This window comes from Sinocyclocheilus rhinocerous, unplaced genomic scaffold (genome assembly GCF_001515625.1).
Source record: "Sinocyclocheilus rhinocerous isolate Xijiao unplaced genomic scaffold, SAMN03320098_v1.1 scaffold1382, whole genome shotgun sequence".
Lineage (NCBI taxonomy): Eukaryota > Metazoa > Chordata > Actinopteri > Cypriniformes > Cyprinidae > Sinocyclocheilus > Sinocyclocheilus rhinocerous.
The window spans coordinates 328458-350676 of record NW_015657958.1 but is presented as its reverse complement, the minus strand read 5'-3'; the positions used below and the strand labels follow the sequence as shown (position 1 = coordinate 350676).

The 22219-nt window shown below is 37.6% G+C and overlaps 1 protein-coding gene across 1 annotated transcript in view; it reads right to left on the bottom strand.

Annotated features, from left to right (window-relative positions):
- Positions 1 to 22219, bottom strand: part of pcxb (pyruvate carboxylase b) — a 238018-nt gene that overhangs the window by 167238 nt on the left and 48561 nt on the right. The window contains exon 8 of the mRNA XM_016529777.1: positions 13871 to 13989. Coding sequence (XP_016385263.1) covers positions 13871 to 13989 — 119 coding nt within the window. The remainder of the gene's footprint in view (positions 1 to 13870; positions 13990 to 22219) is intronic.

Sequence of the window (22219 nt, the reverse complement as noted above, 5' to 3'; positions counted from 1 at the left end):
ACACACACACACACACACACACCGACACACACACACACAGACACACAGAGAGAGAGACAGAGACACACACACACACAGACACACACACAGAGAGAGAGAGAGAGAGAGAGAGAGAGAGAGAGAGAGAGAAGCAGCAATAGCAAAGGACTGTTATGAGATCAAGAAAAACACAAAATACTTTTGGACAAGACAAATCACAACTACAGATTGCTCTAGAGTTAAAGGGAAAGCAATGTTGAAACATTTTCTCCTACGCAAGTTCAGTGTGTAGTAGCTACAGACATAACTACAGTGGGATCCAAAAGTCTGAAATCACACTGAAAATCTGTGATTTTGTTCAGTTCAGTGTTAATTTCGTCAACGAAGACGACGACAAAAAATATTCGTTAACAAACAATTTTTCTGTGACTAAGACGAGCTAAAACTAATATCTGATGATAAAAACTATGACGAAATATATGCCGCGTCTTCGTTAACAAGACGAGACGGGACTATAATCTTATTTGAGGACTACCGGACATTCAAAATACATCCTATAGGTTACTGTCTTGTCCTTCAAAATGTGCATCCCTGTCATTGGATTGCAATCGGATAAGGGGCGTTTGCATATCTAGTCTCAGTATGGCAGCCGCAGTGGATGGATAGGCTACCAAAACGCGAACTAGCGATCTGAAACAATGGCCTCAGCACCCGTAGGGATAAGGTGACCAGACGTCCCGTTTTTTCCCGGGAGTCACAATTCGTTGTTGATTAACTTAAAGTTAGTGAAGGCGGGATAGGCGGAATCGCGCTGACAGAAGTTCTCTCGCACGCTCCACTTCTTCAGTTCTCATATACAGCGCTCAATGAGTTCTCAGTGCTCAAATACACACACAGCAGTCCAAATGTCTATCGTGTAGAGTATCTCACGTAAATACAGTCGGTTATGGATTAAGTGAACATAAACGAGTGGGTGAAAACTGAACGTGTGTCAGTATTACATGCATGCCTTCCGTCTTAAAGGGACAGCATTCCTAATTAAGTACCTATCCCTGTCATTAATGTTAACCAACAAATGTTTTTATATCAGTTTTGCATTTGTTAACACTATCGGGTAGGTTTAGGGTTGGGTTTGGTGTAGGGCATATTTCCAACACGATAGAGCATTAACTTTTAGCGACAGTCCCCGGATATTTGAATTCTGAATCGCCGCAATACGTACCTGAAGAAACGTAATAAAAACACAGCAATACGTACCTATATCAATGTAATAGAAACGTGCCAGGGTTGACGTATTGAACCCGTGTTTTAGCGCCACTCAGTGGACATTTCTCTTTGAAACTGCGGCGAAACGTGCAGTAAGGTACGTAAAAACGGTGCTGCAGAAATGTAGCAGAGGTACGTATTTTGATGAGACTGGGTTGCATAATTTATTCAAGTTTTTCCAAATTCAATCCTTGATTAAAATTGTTCATGAGCTTAATTGATTTGGTCTAAAGAGAGAAGAATTAATGACTATTTTCGTTTGAAGACTACATATAAAATAGCTACCAGAATAAATGTTGGTAACTGCAGTTTGACTAAAAAAAAATGACTAAAAGTTGACAAAAATGCAATGACTTTTTGTCGACTAAAACTAGACAAACTAGGAAAGACTCAAATGACTAAAATGTGACTAAGACTATTAAGCATTTTCGTCTCAAGATAAAGACTAAAGGTCATTGCACACTGAGTCCGAAATTTCCGCATGTTAAAAAATAAATACGACCTCACGTTATGTCAATCACGTTCACACACTGCCTCTGAAATATTCGTCCGTCATAAAAAAAATTTGTATCGGGTTCGATTTTTCAGTTTTTCACATCCGTAGCAAGCATTTTGAGAGGTGTTTTGACAGTTCAGTGCCACCGTACAAGCGAACGCCAAAATCCAGAATGGCGATTGTCAAGTTCATCCACTTCGTCTCGCAGCACAAAGCACTGTCCATAGATCCTTGCACACTGAGTTCACAGAAATGGGTGGTCTTCTTTTTAATATGTAGCTCTAGTATCGCTAGCAAAAGCATCAAACTGAGCCACTGACATCCTGAAGTAAACTTTGAATCGCCCGGGATAATACCGCTGCTCCTGAGGGGGAACTCTCCGTCCTTTCTATATCTCAGGATTGGATGGACCCAATATTTCCTTTCTTTTTCTTTTTTTAAGAAGCGAGAGGACAACAAAATCATCCTCACTGCTTGACGACTCCATTTAGTGCTGTTTTGCAAATTTTTTCGCAACAGATTAATTCATATGCATCGGACTCAGTGTGTAAGGTTTCTGTGCGTGACAAATTTTTAGGATTTCGAATACGAAAAAACGCATACGAAAATTTCGGACTCAGTGTGCAGAGACCTTAAGACTAAATCAAAAATGCCTGTCAAAATTAACACTGGTTCAGTTAAACCTGCAATAAACAAAAAGTTGTAGTGACATTAAAATAAAACAAATATGTAACGTTATAACAGTAATATTTCAGATTCTGCACTATTTTGTAGTCACTAATCAAATAAGTAAATTTGTGAAATCGATCGTCCTGCTTCAATTTATGCAGCACATGATGTTTTTTAAATGATTATGCTGACAATATAATTTTTTTAAAAATGCAAAAAAATAAAAAAATAAAAGCATTTTCACAAATGTTATACCTGTCCCAAAAAGTGTAAACACTGGTTCTTGCAAACATGTTCAATATGTCAGATTCTGGCTTTACCAATGGTGTGACTTAGGGGTGGGACTTCCTGTTTCCAGTTGGTTCAACTAGTGGCACAGGGATATCACATTTCAGCTTTAATATAAAGATTTATAAAAATGAAAATCAGTTTATTTCCTGAAGCCATAAAGCTTAACATCACAGCTGTCCATCAAAAATTATCGACACTGCTTTCATTAAGGCCTTCAAGTGCTAAATAATTTTTTTTTCTCATGCCTCAAATGAAAGAAAAAGGGAAAAAAGAGGGCAAAGAACATGCAGAGAAATGGGAGGTGATAAATAATGGCAGATGTATACATTTTGGGGGTGGTTATTGACTTTTTGAATATTCATATTTGCTGCTTATTATCTGCAAATGAAGGTCATAGATTGCTGGATCCCAAATGAAGATTCCAGCTCATTTGCACTCTCATGAATATGCATGATAAAACCAAACTTCCAGACTTCCAGCCTTACTTTTTAATAAAGGTGCTTATTTATTTGCTCCTGTCATTCAGTGCAATCAAGAGGATACGAGACAGAGAACGGTAAAGGTCAGATAAGATGGAACATTCCCTTGATGGATAAGCCATGAATAAAATGTTCAAAAAATTAATAAATAAAAAAGAGTTTTCTCATACAGTATGATTCATTTTTGAAAGCCACCTCTGATGTAATTTTCATCAGTCTCCTTCAGGAGCCATTCAGTAGCCAACAACCTGAAATATGTGTGTGTGAGCACGCATGAAATGTTTATTTCTTGGTTAGAGTTTTCAGTCCAGAACACACAAGACCACACTTCTCTGCGTATCTGTGTTTTTCCACTATCAATGAGGCTTTTAGGCAGTTTTCTTTAATGTCTTCTGACCACAATATCTCAGATATTAAGAGGGTTTTCTTAGACATTTTAATTAACATTGTAACAAATCGAGCAAATTTGTAACAAAGCAACAAATCCACTGAGTGTGGGTTTTCACAGATAGCTTTTAAAAAAGAACTTAAACCTACTGTAAAAATTCTCAAAAGTAAAAAAAGATGCATAAAAAGTTAACAACAATTTTTGATGAATAAAAAGTAGCAGTATTTATTTATATTTCATTTTTAATTAATTTTATTGTTATATTATATTTAATATTATTAAAAATAAGAGTATTTATTTGAAATAGAAATGTCTTCAATTCAATGCGTCCTTGCTGAATAAAGGTAACCTATGAATTAAAATAAATAAATAAATAAAAATCTTACAGACCCTAAGCTTTTGAAAGATGGTGTACTTCAAAATTGACTCTATATACTTTGTTAGCACGCATTGCTAGTATTGAGGTGAAAAATAATCCATGCAAGTTAATTCACAGAAAAAAACATGTTTGTCTTGGTCATCAAAATCTGACTATTTGCTTCTGCTCTGGAATGACATTCCTTCTCTGATGACGTCAGTCTTATCCTTAACCATGACCTCTCCAACCTTTAGCAACTTCCAGTTCACAAGGGCTTTAAAGTCAGGTAAATGTGTATTTGGACAAGTCTGCAAGATAGAGTAGTTAAAGGGAGGAGAAACTGAAAATGTGCAAAGAAACCAGCACTTCACTATCTTTATCAGAGCACAGCATGCAACTACAACAAAGCCCATTTCCAGCTCTTATCACACAGAGCAGGCCCCAGCATGGAGCTCCACCCTAAGGCTCATTATTCCAATCATATCAAATACAAGCAGGCACGGCTCCTCACAGCTTAGGTTATCCACATTGTTTGATGATGCACAGTGGGGCTCAGCATGGAGCTCTGCTATGGGCCTCATACTGCACCTCAGGTCAGAGTGAATAGGCCTGAACGTTGAGCTGCACTGTGAAGCGCGACTGATTGAACGCAGAGGCCGCAGCCTGATGCATTCTCAAGTAGCTGGGCTGGATTTCACCGGCCTGCAGTATGCTGAGCTGGGGAATATGATTGAAAGCAGATTCTGTAAAAAGCTACAGGCAAAGATAATTTTTACACTTGGTAAAGTGCTTTACACAATACTTAGTACATGTTTTCAATACTCTTAAGACAGTCAGCACAATTGCAGTGTGGACTAAACTGAGGATTATTTAGTCTTTGCTTTGATACAAAATGCATTCAATGACCACCTAAACTCAAAACACTAGCAAAACCCTATGCAACTATAAAACTGTTAAAAGCTATGTTTTTTCTTTTGTTTTTTTTTTAAAAGCTAAGAACAGTATTTTTAAGACAAAATGGCTGATGCCCAAAATTGCCAACATGAGAAAACTGTATTGTTTGACTTATTATGCTGCACCATATCTAACACAACCAATCATTTGGCTACACTGTTCAGACATAAGCAAAATGTATTTTTTAAATTTCTTGACCAGTAGGTGGTTCTGTGCTGAAACTGTGCAAGCACCCTCAGGTCATACTAGTAATGACAGATACCAAGTAGTCATCACAACACACCAAAGCACTGCAGAGTTAAAACCTAACATCCATTTTTGCATGCTCTTGTCTTCATTGAATTTGTTGATGCGCTACATGGTCTATCGAAAATGACATCATAGAGTGTGTAGCAAATTAGCGCAAAAGGGAAATGTATATAAATAATTACAATTAATTATGATTAATTAAAATTATTTATATGAGCTGCCAGTAGTAACTGTAGCAGAATTAAATTGCCATCAACTAATCTGTTCGTCCAGCGAACATTCAGTGTAAGTTCATATCAACTCTAGCAAAGGATATTTACTTTCATACAGTATTAATGCATTAGAGCATGTAGTAAGGATCAAAATCATAAAGAGACATTAATTTGCAAGGCAGAATCAGAAACTCATGTAATTTGTGCCCAAGAGTTTTATTAACTAAACACTAACACAAACTAGTCTAACAAACAAACAAACAATAATACACATACATACAAAAGGGGAGCAAAGTGGGTGAAAGAGATCATTAGAAGAACAGGGAATGAAGCTATGGAAAATGAGTTATTAATTAATTAGAGAAGAATAAATTTTTATGGGCATTATGTGTCTGTTTTAGAGACACTTGAGTTGATTCTCTCTACATACCTTTAGGTCGTAAAAGTTTAGCTGATCTGGCTGAGGGGTCCTGGTTGCCATGGTAACCAGGGGCCTGGGGTCGTGTTGTTGCCTCCAGGAGTGGTTGTGGTGCCATGGTGGATGCTGTCAGGTGGTGTGCTGTGGTGATGTAGGCTGTAGCAAGGTGCGGGTCCTCGAGCTTATGCAGCAGGTGTCGAGGCTGTGTCACCTGTCATCCTGAAGTGAGTTGGTCTGAGTCAGATGGTTGTTTGTAGGTGTTGTTAGCCAGTAGTCTATCCGTGGTACCCGCGGTGTGGAACCGCTGGGTTGGACTCTCACTGGTGAGAGTGCAGGTGGTTCCTGGGGTCACAGGGAATTGTTATGGAGGTTTGTAGTGTGAAGAGAGTTTCAGACTGACCTAGTGATGGCGCCAGGAGGGCAGCAGGTGGTTGTTAGCCCTCTGTGTAGCTCGAACGTCACTAGAAATCTGATGTTTGCGGTGTCGCTTTGCTCTTGTAGAGGCACCGACTTGAGCTTGCCTAAGTTGTGTTGGTAGAGGTTTCGCTGTTGGGCATGTGGGACCGTTGCTCCATCCAACGTTGTTTGGTTGCTTCTGGGGTGTCGACTGGTTTTAAGGGATGCTCCTCCTTTGGAGGGGTCTGATGCTGTGTTGCGTCAGGCAAGAAGTCAGAAGTTTGTCCTTCCCAGTACCCCTCAGTTGAGTTTTGTTCAAGGAGCTCTTTTGCTAGTGTCAGCAGCTCCTGTAACTCAGAAGAAGGCGTGTCCAGCTGTCCTTGTGCAGCATCCGATTGGCACCTGTGCAAAGGGCGTGGAGGATGTTGTGGGGGACTGTCGTTGGACATACCGTGGTGTTCGCAGGATGAGGATGGCCTTTTCCATGGTTTCTGCCAGTGGTTGGTCTGGGACTTGGATCTGTTGCCATGGTGACGCTCTGTCTTCCGCTGGCTAGTGGCTTTCTGTAGAAGGGTTTTGCATTGTGGCAATGCTGGGTGCCTTCTGGTGCCCGTTTTGGATTCTGGGTTGTGAAGTTCAGAATCAGTGGGGTCTTACAAACACCTTTAGTGGAGGCCCTGTGCTTGTTAAAGGCCTTCTGTGTCAGGTCACATAGTTGTTGAATAGGCATTGTGCGGCAGGCCATAATGCCTAAATGGTGACTTACAATAGGATAGAGGTTTTGGAGGAAAAGGCTCTTGAAGCTGGTGTCCTCCTCCATCCCAGGGTAATTGCGAGCTCTGAAGTAAGCTTGTCAAAGTCTGTGGTAGTAAACATGGGGAGTTTCATGCCGGCCCTGTTTGGTGTCTAGGAGACACGATAGCTCATTTGCTCTGCTATTTCCTCAAACACTTTGAATAGGAACGTGACATAATTTTGGTCTAGAATCGAAGTACTACATGTCTGCCATCTAGTGGTAGGGAATACAAATGAGATATTACACCATATTAGGAACTACAGTCTATTTTATTAAGTATAACGTCTTGTCACAATTTTGCGACTTTGGCGCTTAGAGGGTTAATTAGAGAAGAGTCCATTTTTATGGGCATTATGTGTCTGTTTTAGAGACACTTGAGTAAGAGTTGATTCTCTCTACATACCTTTAGGTCGTAAAAGTTTAGCTGATCTGGCTGAGGGGTCCTGGTTGCCATGGTAACCAGGAGCCTGGGGTCGTTCCCAGACATGTTGGCACCCAGTATGTTTATTGGGTGAGGGGTCTGTGATTATTTGTTTATCTAATGAATAATTGATTTGTTAAATCTAATGAACAAATGTGTGTCTGATTGGTCCAAATGCTACAAGTGCAATCGATTTGTTGTGAGAAATCAGAAAGAAAAGAATTTTGCTTCTAGCACTGTACTTTACCTACAGTACACAGTGAATAAGACTGTACTGTAGCACATTAAAATCAAGGATTTAAAGTGTGTCCAGTAACAGCAGATCTCTCTGCATCCAACATGGACAGACCATTATGCACAGAGTGCTTGTGTTTTTTTCACAGGCTACAATTAACTCTTCAGATGATGTAACAACTGGATTTGTTAAATTTTACAATGTTTGAGGCATTAACTTTTCTTTTTTTTTTTGGATATTGAATGATTTGTTTAAATCATATAACTTTGCAGAAAGCTGACAGTATATGAAAAAAAAACTGTTATAGCACTTGCTTTTCTATTTTTCCACATAGAATTGTTGAACAAAAGCCCTAATCGGAGGTTATTGTATCTCATGTAGATATCTGTAAAAAATTAATTTACATGACACATCAGTGATAAACCTCATTAATTCAGGTGGCAATTTATTCACAGTGGAGAAGCTCACATGGTCAGTCACATGATTGTAAATAAAATGCCATATGCTTGGAATAATAAGAATACATTTAAAATGTAATAATATCCTATTTATTATTTGATTATTTAAATCTCCTGTTTTAAAATAGGAAAATAGATGTGCTATAGTTAAATGGTTTACAGTCTTGCATTTTATCTCTTAAAAATTATTAAAAACATGGAGTTTAGCAGAAATAAGTTAATGCAACCTCTTATTTACATAAGGTAAACATAAAGCTGCTTGGTTTATATTTTGTTTATATAATTGTATATAAAACATTTTAACAAAGTATTTCAAATGTTTATGTGCTTTTCTTCTCTTTCTTCTTTTTGTTCTTAACAGCTCTCACTCACTGGGGTGGAGCAGTTATAAAATATGGTTCTTGCAAATACTTTCCAGCAATTTCAGTAATAAATATGCATGCAAATTAAAGCAAAGTGCAACAGTTACTGTACGGCAGTGGTCAAAAAGGATTTAAACAGTGAATTTTGAATTGATCCCATCTTGTAAACTCAGAGATGTGGATTCGAATGGCAATTAAACAGTAGGTAATTCTACCAGTGATTTTTACGCGAGTGGTAGGAGAAAAACACAGACATTCTGGATTCGGATGGCAATAAAATCACAGACTAACCCCTATATGTTGAAAATAACTTACGTCGCCATGAAAATCAATTACCATCTGAATCAGGCTAAAGACAGCAAACTAATGAAGATGGAGAATGGGTGCTACTGTTTAGTTGCTAGGGTTCTAATCTCTGTCAAAACAAAAGTCCTGTTTTCGACTCGCTTTCATCAACCGTTCAGAAAAATGTATTGGCTGATGAATAATTTAATTTAAAATACAAATGTGACCCTGGACCACAAAACCAGTCATAAGTAGCATGGGTATATTTTTAGCAATAGCCAACAATACACTGTATGGATCAATTTTTTTTTCTTTTATGCCAAAAATCTTTAGGATATTAAGTAAAGATCTTGTTCCATGAAGATATTTTGTAAATTTCCTACCGTAAATATATCAAAACTTAATTTTTGATTAGTAATATGCATTGCTAAAAACTTCATTAGGTCAATTTTAAAGGCGATTTTCTCAATATTTGGATTTTTTTGCACCCTCAGATTCTCAAATAGTTGTATCTCAGCCAAATATTATCATATCCTAACAATCCATACATCAATGGAAAGCTTATTTATTCGGTGTAATTTTATAATGTGTAATTTAAAACAAAATATTGGCTGATACATCTGTCCACAACTATAGAAAATACCCAAAGAAAAGAAAAAAAAAAAAAGAAAGAGAAAAGAAAAAAGAGGCAGCCAAATGGTCTGCACATCCAAAGGTTGCAGGTGGAGTTGTAAGTAAAGGTCACCCCAGAGACTTACTGAGATTCTGCTCTGTCATCATTGTGTCCTTCAGTAAGGCTGTTAACCTGACTGCTCTAGGGGAACCGTTTCTGCAATTAGTGTACTTGGATGACAAATGTCTGCTAAATGACAAATAACAACACACACACAGAGCCATAAAAACCCTGATCACAGCATACTAGAGTAAGTCATGTAAGCTTAAAAAGCAACACCTCAGTTTATTGTAGAGCATGTTTTCAGAAAAAAAGATGGACAAAAATATGAATAAAAACAGCAGAGGGTAAAGCTCCAATACAGAGCTACGTCCACCAGGAGCCATTACATTTAATGAAGTCCTTCTTTGCAATGCCCTAAGCACATAAAGCTAGCGGCTACTGTTTTACAGACCTCCAACAGATTTGAAAGGAAATACAATCCCACTAGGGCTTCCATTTATATCCTGATCTAAGAATAACTTCATTTGTCCAAACTGCACAGCAGAGATGGTAAAACTGGTCTGGGATCAGCACAGAAGAGTGTCAGAGGAGGATGACCTCTGAGGTCATTTCTGTGCTTTGAATTATGAAGCTAGAACAAGAGTTTGGGGGAAGGAAGGTAAGGATCAATATGAACTGGAGGAGCCTCAATAGAGCAACCAATCAGAATCAGAGAAGAGAGACTCAATTCATATTTCAAAGAATGTGCCAAAAATGATGACAAATCTCAATGGAGCGTTTCCCTCTGTACGGACATAAATTCACTGTCAGCAAATAATGCTGTAATGAGCTGGAAAAAAAGTGCGTAAAAAAAAGTAATGTTAGAAATTATTGTTTGGGGAGGAGAATGTCCATCTAATCCAGCCAATCATATCACAAGAATATGCATATATAAACAGCTGCTTGCCTCAATCCTGCGACAGAAACACAAAAACAAACCGATAAGAATGAACAGGGAAAAACAGACGAGATGAAGGATGAGAAAGAGGAGTCCAAACAAAAGCCAGAGAGGATGAGAGAGAAGAGATATGACAGAGAGAAATACAAAAATGGAAGAAAAACATGAAGGAGACTGAAAGAAGAGGAAAGGGGAAGGGAAAGGTTGTGAACTAAATCACAGAGATTGATAAGGGTATTAGTGTCAGAAAGAAAGGTGAAATAGGTTTTCTGGTCCTGGGTCACCAAAACCCTCACTCACTTCTGACTTTAGCCTTTCTACAACCTTATTTCTCTTAGTTTTTAGCCTCTTTTGCAGTTTATCCTTGTTTCTGTGTCCTCTTCTGTCTCAAACAGCACAACCCAAAATAAAGATCTACTGCAGCAATTTAGAGACATTGTTGAACGGTCATTACTCAATATGTGGTGGGCTACCCAGAACACACATATATCCGCCTGCACAAACACAAACACTATTACAACATATACACATCCACACGGATAAGCACAAAAACCTTGGCCATATTTCACTCCAAAATCATAAGAAGTATAATGCAGTATAGGGCCATCAGGATTTTTGCACATTATTTCGACAATTCAGTACTGTAATGTGTAAGGAAATAATGATAAATTATTCAACTTATATAGTTTTTATACATTTTGGTAGTCCCTGTTATTTAAATTTAATGAAAAATATTTAATTGTTATTTGATGTACTGAATTTAATTTACACTAATTTACATCAAACAAATCTTTGTGTCTGGACAGGACTATTTTCATTACTGATTGTCGGCATTACAGTAATGAGAATTAAGGGGGGAAATGTGCTTAATTGTGCTTAATCATGAACAAGATATCTTAATGGTTTACCCAGACAGATTAAATGTGGGGAAAATTACTGTAAGTCTCCTGTTTCTCAGCATCTTGCTCCTGAGAAAAAAAAAATCTTACTTTCTCCTTAAGAGTTTCAGATGAGGTCTCAACAACGTCTAAATCTGTGCTGAGATTTGCCAATGTATCAAATATAAAGTCATAGATTCCAGTAGAAATTCAAACTAGGGGAGTCTAATACATCAGTATTGATGATAATCGTGTTACAAAAAAATGAAATACTCATATCCTGTTTTCAAACAAATAACCTAGTCTACACGATCCACATTCATTTTATAGCTATACTGACATTTTATGGTAAATAAAAACAGGAACAAAAACACTGTACATAGTTGTATACAACAAATAAACTAGGGAAACTAGGATTAGGAAAGAGATGGATAGTATGTTAACAAAGTAAATAAAAGTGTAGAAAAAAAGAATATAGAACGGTCTTTCCCCTATCAAGAGCACATTTCCATTTTTTCATTACAATAAGCATGAAAAAGAAATTACAGTGCTTTTATCAAATCAACAACACACAGTCACACTTTATGACATTAAACACAAACAGAAACCACAACGAATGGATCACATTAGCGTATAAAATGGAATGTATTATTCCATATAATGAAAGATTATTAATCTTTTACACACACACACACACACACACACACTTTGTGCAGTAAAATAAACATGTACAAATATGACTGCATTACAGACCATCTATATTTCCCCATGTAAAGGCGGCAGTATAATATCCATACAAATGACAGACTAATACTCATTATATATTTCAGTAAATCCTTTGCAAATATAAGATGGCAGCACGCGCAATGAGAGCCAATTCAAAGCAGCACTGTCAACTACACTTGACAACTCTGATATCTATAATGTATGAGACTCCATTTCTGTGGTGAGGAACTTGTGCTGGAAAACAGAAAGATGCGTCTCTGTGTGTGTGTGTGTGTGTAGAGGAAGAATGAAAGGAGTGCTATCAATCATTTGACTCATCAGTGTGTTAATGTCTGCATGCTTGTCAGCATGGGTGTGTATATGTGTGTGTGTGTGTGTGTGATGAGATCAGGCTCATCTCTATGTCATTATGGAGCAGCTCATAGGTTATCAGGGGAGGTGAGAGCTATTTATAACGCCTCTTTCCTTTTCCTTCCTCTCTCTCTTTTTCTCTCATACACATGCTGTTTCTAACACATGTTCTCTCTTCCTACCATCTCTCTCTCCCCTTGACCAACTTCTCAAGGTGGGGTGGCAGACAAGCATTTATCCTAGACACTGTACATTGACAGTCTGCAAACACATACACCTACGTATGGATGCAAATTCACGTGCATGCTGCATGTCCTCACACACTGGTAATATTCTGGCCTACACATTTATTGCGGAACAAATGGGGCACATACTTCAAATACCCAATCAAAAACAGTCGACACATCATTTACTTCAGACTGTCTTATGGGGAGGTACATATTAAAGAGCTGTAATTCCGTAACCTTTGCTCCAATTGTGATGAGAATACCCTTACATTAAAGCTCAGAGTAAGCACTTTAAGCCCATATTCATTATATAACTGTAACTTGAATATGCTTTGGTCAACAGCTAAAATAATAAAAATTGTGCCTGTGTTCAAATATATATATGGATCTAACTGTACCTACAGTTTGACCTACTGCAGTGGTTCTTGACCTTATTAACTTTTTTGACACTCTAGCACTATTTTTTTTAAACGTATTTTAATGTATGGAAACTCCTTGTGAATAAATAAATAAATTAATTAATTAATTTTAAAAAAGCATTTAAATGAACTCTGTGTGCAACTTCAGCATGTGAATGCAATTATTGCAGCATTTGTATATTTGCACACAAGTGCTCTTCTGTTGATTGCTTGACTGTTGGAGTAATTGCAGTGCACATAATGTTTGGCTTTAGAATTCGCTTTGCAGTGGTTCTCAACCTTTTACATTTTTTTGACCTTTTTGACTTATTGACAAAGGCCCACCATTGTCTACAACAATATTTAAATGCACTCTAGCACTATTTTTTGTACTTAATTTAATGTATGGAAAGTCCTTGTAAATCGATTGATCAGTCAATCAATAAATAAATCAATCAAAGAAAACTTATTTAACCAAAAGCAGGTCAAGCTTGGAACAGATAGAAACCATGTAAATTCAGCTATCAGCTATCAGAATGTCTTAACTCTGAGTGCTACTGCAGTTTGTTAATGCAATTATTGCAGCATTTGTATATTTGCACACAAGTGCTCTTCAGTGCTGGACTGTTGAAGTAATTGTAGTGTGCATAATGTTTGGCCTTCTTAGAATTCGCTTTGATTAAAAAAAAGCATCTAATAGAATATAATAGCAAATGTAAATGTAATATCCTCCAGACATTCTGGTTCAGAGAAATGAATGGAGAATATACACACAAACACACATCTATGATGTGTTTTTGATTTGCTATTAATTTAATTCTTTGCATATGCAAAGTTAAGTTAACATTTTGGAAAATAGCCCAAAACAAGCTATAAATCTAGCAAAAAGCTATAAAATCCTCAACATCTTTGGGAGTTTATTTCCTGTGCATTTTGAAAATGTCATTATATAGTTGGTCACTCACTCAGTAATTTCCTCTGTAACCGTATGTTCCACCTGTAGACGGGAGTTCACCTCGATGAAGTAGTGTTTTCCATGTTTATCCACCAGGAACTCCACTGTGCCTGCGTTCTCATAGCCCACCTATGGAAAAAAAAAGAGTTGTAGTGTTAGCACAAAAATAGGTCCCACTTTATATTAAGTGGCCCTAACACCTGTGTTACTATGTTACTTACATAGTAACTAGATGTGTACGTAGTATGTAACCACAGTGTAAGTACACATTGATACATAGTATCTAGAGCTGTAATATTTCTGTAACTACCCACATATGTAACAACCCTCCGAATGGTTGCTCCGATAAGTGCAAATGTGTAACAGGACATATATAACTACATTTTGTAAGTTCACTTGCAGAACGCAAGCTTCTAGAGGGCTAACTCTGAAGTAATGAATTTAGGTAAATGGGAGCCAGTGGTGGTTTTGTAGGCAAACAGTAGCCTTGAATTTAATGCGAGCAGCTACTGGTAGCCAGTGCAAATTGATGAACAGAGGTGTGACATGCGTTCTTTTCGGCTCATTAAAGATTAATCTTGCAGCGGCATTTTGGATTAATTGTAGAGGTTTGATAGAAGTGGCTGGAAGACCTGCCAAGAGAGCATTGCAATAGTCCAGCCTGGGTAGAACAATAGCTTGAACAAGGTGTTGTGTTGCATGTTCTGAAAGAAAGGACTATGCCTGTTCTATGACCACGTCTCTGTCTTCTGCTAATAAATAGCTTGCACATGGATCCGCACGTCTCAAGTCTTGTCAGCCCCGTAACAGATGAAATAATATAAAGTGGGACCCAAAAATACATTAGAGCATATGTTGTTTATGGACCACCTTAAACCTCCTTAACACACACAGCTAAACATCTAGTTGAGTACCTGTTAAGTCTCCTGCCTGCCTGTAATTTTTAAGCAATCCTAAAGACTTGGTTTAGATTTTTCAGGTCTGTTTGATTAGGGATAGAGCTAAACTCTGCAGGATGGTGGCCCTCCGGGACCAGAGTTGCCTATCTCTGATATACTTCAAGCTGCACTGTGCTTTGGAAGTCATCCAGTAAAATCGGTTGCTAAGTTAAGGCATGATACAAGAACCCAACACACGAGCTCCACAGCATGCAATGATCAAAAGAGGCTTTCTGTTAGAAACTAGAAATAGTGGTAACAATGTCAGATATTTTGGCATGGAATTATGAGAAGATGAGTAAGTTTGTGAACTTTATTTACATGTGCCGGTATCCCCAGGGGCTTCTGCTTGAGCTCCCAGAGGAATGACAATTTGAACCTAAAATGATGAGCAGAGATTTAGTTTAAAAAGCCCAAACTTTCCCTCTTAAATCTCTCAAGCTTGTAGAATAAAAAAAAAAACCTCAGGCGATTGGTTAATTCTGCTGAACAGCGTGGTGCCAGTGGAAGGAAGCAGAGAGGCTTCTGGTAAAAGCCATGAAATCAGCAGGACTGCTGGTCTTGACACCAGCCAAAAACACAACCCATAGAGTAGGAGATGTGCATGAGATATACAGTAGAGACAGATATAGGTGAGATGAAGACTCACATTAAACATAAGAGACAAAAACAGAAGAAGGAGACAAAGATACAAGAATCCACTTCTTCTAAAGTCTGCAACTCTCTTCTCTTTTTCTGGTGTCTTCTCTCTCACGCTCTCTTTCATACACACTCTCATTCAGGCTACTTGGATACACTGAAGGGATTGAAGATAATCCGGTGCCAAAATTTACTGTAATCTGATCCAATTTCTCCCCACAATTCAGTGTTGCCTGCTAATCCCACATTGCAATGAGTTTGCCAAAAGCAGACGCTCACCCACACAAACAACACAAACACAAATATACACACACAAATATAATTTCAAACATAGCTTTGTAAACTCACTCTGACTTATTACAATATTTACCACATACGCATGGACATAAATCCCCACTTTTAGACTCTTTACACAAACAAACAGACTTTTAAACTGCTGGGACACTGATTTGACAAAATTAATTCACTCTTTTACTCAGTGCCCACCCTTTTTTCATTCATCCCTCTTTCCTGCATCCCTCCACACCCCATGCCAATCGTGCCAGGAGGATTTGAAGCTCTTTAATCTTAACCGACTAACATGACCATGAGAACAGGGTTCAAACTGATGTCAGCTAAAGCACTAGAGAGAGGAAGAGAGATGAAAAAATGAATGAATCAATGAAAAAACATATGGGTGACTGAACAAACAAATAAATCAATTAATGAAAAAAAGAACAAAAATGAATGAACTAATGAATTCTGAGTTAAAACCACAAGGGTTTCTTCATGGAGAAAATTTTTGATTGCTGAATTTGATAAATTGCTGAATTTTTAATCTGTAATCTGTAAACCGTTTCTCCATACATGCACAAAATACATGCTGATGTCATAGCAAATAGATTAAATTGCACCCACAAAGTGATTTATCAAGCCTGAATGTCGCTTCAGAACCTGCAACTGCATGTACAAATTGATACCACCGGAAGGCAGGAATTGATCTGATTCATGTGGATACACATGTAACTACTGTCATAAATGGAAAATTATGAGAATATGTAGATTTACCCAGTGCTGCTGGTCTTCTGACATGCACTAATGTGACATGATTTTTTTCATAAGCAACTGATTTATTCAAAATCATAACTGAACTTCAAGGGGTTTCATGCGAAATGATGAATACGCTCATTTAAATAAATATACTATAAATGACTTGTATATAAAAATGTGTAGAATGCATGTATATTTATAAAATAAATCATATTATATTTGTCTAGTATTCTATCCATTAATATACATCATATAAATGGACATTCTTGAGTAATACATCAGAGTTAAATAACACAGTAAAATCAATCCAAACTCAAAATAAGCAACAACAAAACCTTGACATAGCATAGCTAGAGAAACAATAGTTTACACCATTGGTTCTCAATCATTTTGACTCCAAGGTTCACCTTTATCCACGACAGTATTCAAAGGCAACCATATCTAAGATAATACAGTATGTGCCTCTTGGACTTCCGTTCTAATAAAAATACATAAAAATATGGTGTCAGTTAAATGTTCTACTTCTTTATTTTCAGTAAATGTTTTAGTATTTTAATTAAGATTATGTTAATATAACTAATTTATAAAATGGTTCCAGTCTTTGATTCTGATTGAGCAACAGCTGTTTTATTCATGATAAAGCACGACTATGACCGCTTCACCCAACGGTTGTGTGTATCATTGCACAACACCCTTAGCAACCATCCTTTGCATCATAAACAATCAATATAGCATCTAAACTAAAATGTATTATGTATTTCGACAAAAATAACTTATGTATGTAATGATTTATGATTGACCCGTGCTAGCCTTATGTTGCATTATTCACCTTTAATTTAACGCTTCACGCTGTCAAACAAGTCTTCTCATAGGGAAGATAATTCTCATGGAAGATACTCCGCTTCGCATCATGCTTAACAACACCCTTCAGCCATGACTTATTCACAATACAGCATGACGTCTCGTACCTTACTGCTTAATTTGCATAACTTGAAGACTTATTGGGGCCCCACTGGAAGTTGGGCTTTATCTACTTTGTGCCTGAAAATACAGTCTTTCCCTGAATTATGCTGCTCCGCTTTACTCAGCTACTCACTTTTCACTGTCCTACCTATAAAGCACCACAAAGACCTCAACCAAAATGCTGCTGTTAATTTGATTTTAATCTGTCATGTCATGCCTTCTTGCCTCTTCCTGGTTGTCTCTTCACCTCATACTGTCTACAAACTTACAAATACATACATCATAGATACACCGCTTTATAAACAGTATAGCAGAATAATGCATGCTTTCTCAATAAAAAAAATACATTTATTTTGAAAAAAAAAAATCATACTGATCTCAAACTTTTAAACAGTAGTATACTGACTATATACCATTCTTGTAGTGTCATTGACTAATCAGCAATGTCATGCCATCATTTTCCTGTGGTTCCATAGTGATTAATGCAATACAACCCCATTTGCAAAAAAGTACAGACATCTTGGAAAATGCAATTAAAAAACTAAAATCTGTAATTTTATAATTCTCTTATTTAGCTGACAAGAAAATATCTCCTTAATCTTGCTTGATACAAAACTTCACCTGCTCAACAGTATGTGGTCATTGTTGCCTTATTCTCCTATTCATTATGCGCCATACATTTTCAATAGGAGACAGATCTGGACTGCAGGCAGGCCAGTCAAGCACATCCACTCTGTGTATGAAAGCATACTGTTGTTGCTCGTGCAGAAAGAGGCTTGGCATTGTCTCACTCTAATAACCATGGAATTCTCTGGAAAATACATTTTGATGGCAGCATATGTCACTGGACAATCTTAATATATGCCTCAGCTTTAATGGTACCTTCATATGTAATGTAATGGCACCTTCAACATATGTAATGCCGTTGGGGGCATCGTAACCCATACGATGACAGATGTTGGCTCGTGCACCTGTTGCTGATAGAAGTCTGGACGGTTTCTTTTGTCTTTGGCACGGAGAACTCAATGCTTTTTTTCCCCCTAAAAACAAGCTGAAATGTGGACTCATCTGACCACAGCACACATTACCACTGTCTTTTAGACCCTCTGAGTTGAGCTTGGGGCCCAGAGAAAATGGCTGCATCTTTGCACAGAATTGATGTATGGCTTTCTTTTATGTAACAGAGATTCAGGCTGCATTTCTTGATGCAGAGATGGCGGTTTTCTTAAGTACTCTTGAGCCCATGTGGCTATATTTAAAGGGGTCATATGATGCGATTTCAATTTTTCCTTTCTCTTTTGAGTGTTACAAGCACTTGGTGCATAAAGAAGATCTGTAAAGTTGCAAAGACTAAAGTCTCAAATCCAAAGAGATATTCTTTATAAAAGTTAAGAGTTAACCACGCCTACCTAAAACGGCTCGTTCTAACACGCCCCCACATATCTACCTCACTATGTGGGAAGATTTGCATAACGCCGCCCAAATGTTCACGCAAAGAAAGGCGTAACTTTTATTCTCTTCTCAAGCCCGCCGCCTCTGCTCACGCTAGCCCTCCGGCCGTTCCTCACTCTAGCCGCCGGCCTCCGCTCACTCAGCCCGCCGGCCGTTCCTCACTTTATCCCCCGGTCTCCGCTCACTCTAGCCCACCGTGTGTGACGCTGTGTTTCGTTGTGAAAGCTAAACTACTTTGTTTGGTCTTCCAAAAGAGGACGATATCCACTTCGTCATGCCTAGAGGTGATGTGTGTTGGTCGCTGAGGGAATACATCAACTTAGTGCTGTGGATTGCCGGCACATTTTATGGAGGACTGTTTAACGTTACTGATCCTGGGAGAGTAACGTTAGACTAACATGCCGGCAGTTCTGACTCACAGTCTGTAAGTATGTTTTTCATATTTAAAGGATTTGCCACTGATGATTCAAACGCGAGTTTTGGGCAGTAGAGTAGCACTTGTTTTTTGTCATTTCTCTGATCACAAATGCAGACATGGTTTTATGTTTACGCGGCGCGATGCGTCATTATAATCCGTAATTATGTCCCCACTGGATGTAACAAATGCCTCGTTTATAATGTTTTTTTTTAATGTTTTTGTCTCGTCGCTCCGGCTGGGACACGGCATCAACAGTATGGTGAGGGGCGTAACATTTCAGTCACACGCTTGAGGTATTCGGCCAATCACAATGCACTGGATAGCTGGCCAATCACAGCACACCTCGCTTTTCAGACCGATGAGCTTTGTAAAAATCGACGCGTTTCAAAAAGGCGGGGCATAGAGGAGAAACAATAATGTACAATATGTAAAAAAGAATGTGTTTTTTAATAAACACATAAACACATTTCATAACACCAAATACACAAAATAATGTTCTTTTTAGCAGCATCATATGACCCCTTTAACACAGTAGCATGATGGGTTCTCATGCAGTGCTCGAAGGTTTCATACATTCACGTTTCCTGGCTTTCACTGAGATTTCTCCAGATTCCCTGAATCTTTTCACAATTGTTTTTTTATCATGATATCCTCACCTATTACCAATTCACCTGCTTATTGTGGAATGTTTCAAAACAGTTGGAAACTGTTCAAAACTTGGATAATCTTTTCACTTTTATTTTACCCGTCTCAACTTTGCAGGCATCAAAATTTATGAATTTAAAATTAATTTATTAAATTTTACGAAATGTCCCAACATTTTGAAAATGGGGTTGTACATTTACGCCCCAAACAAGAAAAGATGGCTTTAATCAGGTTTCTGCAGTTTTTCACGAGATGAACAGGATTGCTAACGGAGAGCTTACTGCAGATGCTACAGACCTCCTTGACCTGCAGAAGCGTCGATAGACCTCCCTATCTCTTTTCAAATCCTTTCACCTCGCCATTGGATTTCTGGTTTCTGTGAAATTCTTTTCAACTGAATTCAATAAACTTTATTCTGCTACTTCCCTTTATGATGCAGCGTCAAATAGGCAGGTTATAACGAGTTCCATAAGGAGGGGCAGGATGAAAGGACAGATGGTGAAGAGAAGAGTGGGGGGGTGGGCGCAGAGAGAGAGAGAGAGAGAGAGAGAGAGAGACGCAATCAGTGTCTTTTTGATCAGACGTGTTTGTGGTGATGTGTGATTATAATCGGCTCTCAAGTGGCTGCCATGGTGACAATTCACCTACAGATATGACCCAGAATACGCCAATGAAAAAAATAGTAACTGGGTCCAAAGATGAAGGATAGACACTAGCAGATGTAAACACATGAGGAGAATACAAAGAGAAGTAGAAAATCACCAGGTTATTAGCACACATCATTGTTCAATCATTACCAGCAGAATTTCAGAGCTCCAGACGTGCTCAGACTCAACTCACTGCTTTAGTGACATCTAGAGAACGCTTTATGTTATGAACTAATGAAACTATTTAACTGAGTGTAAGAAAGTATAATAAACAAGACAAGTTCAAATAAAACTTCTTTTTATGAGGATCTGCTTTACTGTTTATAGATTTTATATCTCTGTGTTTCAGACAATAAAGCAGATGGCAGATTTTCTGTTTGGAATACATTAGAGAAGCACTCACACAAACAAGGCCTTTCATGCACTACAGTGAGCAGTCTTTTGTGCAAAGCTTCTGCTAGCTCTGCTAGTTCTGCTAGCCTTTTGAACAAAAGCGCAATATTGAGAAAACCACTGGGTTCATCCCCTCCTTCAGATCTTCCCACACTGGACCAAAGAGGGAAGGAAGAAAAGAATATGTTCAACTGTTTTAAATAATTAAAACATTTATTATGATCCAGAGCCTTAAAAAAAACACACACACACACACATATATATATATATGTGTGTGTGTGTGTGTTTTTTTTTTTAAATGTGGGAGGAAGTAAATATATATTTACTTCCTCCCACATTTGTTCACTCTTGCAGTGAGCTTGTTTTTTTATATATATAGCGAGTGAGTCAATTAATGAATCAGTATATCAGTCAGTGATTCAGTGGATGAGTGAATGAGTCTGTGAGTGAGTGAGTGAGTGAGTGAGTCAGTAAAGAGTCCGTTAGTGACCCCCCCCCTTCACAATTAAAAAATACTAATAAAATGAAAAAATAAAACTCTATATATAATGCATATTTTTTGTCTTGTCCTCATTATCATTGAGAAAACCTAATTCTAAGATAAAAGATTATTTTACGATGATCAGTGAATTAGGTGTAGCAAACAATCACTAAGCAAAGAAGAATTCAATATCTAGCCTAGGGGTGTGTGATGTTGACAAAAAGATATCTCAATTACAATAATAAGACATTTGGGGCTGTTACCAAACAAATAATATCATTATCAACAAAATTCATGAAATGCAGAGGAAACACAGAATCTGCATCTGATGTGGCATTTAGATGCATATACATTGTTTAATGCAAGACATGAATGCTTTAATCTGCAGTTACAAATGCATAAATAATGTTTTGATATTTTAATCCTAAAACGTTGAATACTGATATCTGAAATTATTTTTAAAAATATATAAAGGTACTTTAAAATGTGGAATTAAAACTGCCAGTAGGTGGCAACAAGTCACTGGTAATAAGTGAGTCATTGTGATTGAACTGAATTGTTTAAACGGTTGATTCATTCAGGAACAAAACACTGTCATGTTTTTCAGAGACGCAAAACAGTGCTGTGGCCTTGTTTGGAACCATTTTTGTTGGCGAAATAGAGCAAAAAATAGGCAATATGGTGTCTAAAACGTAAGTCTCTTAATATTAACTTCTTTTTTATTGAACTGTTGTATAAAATCAATATCACATTT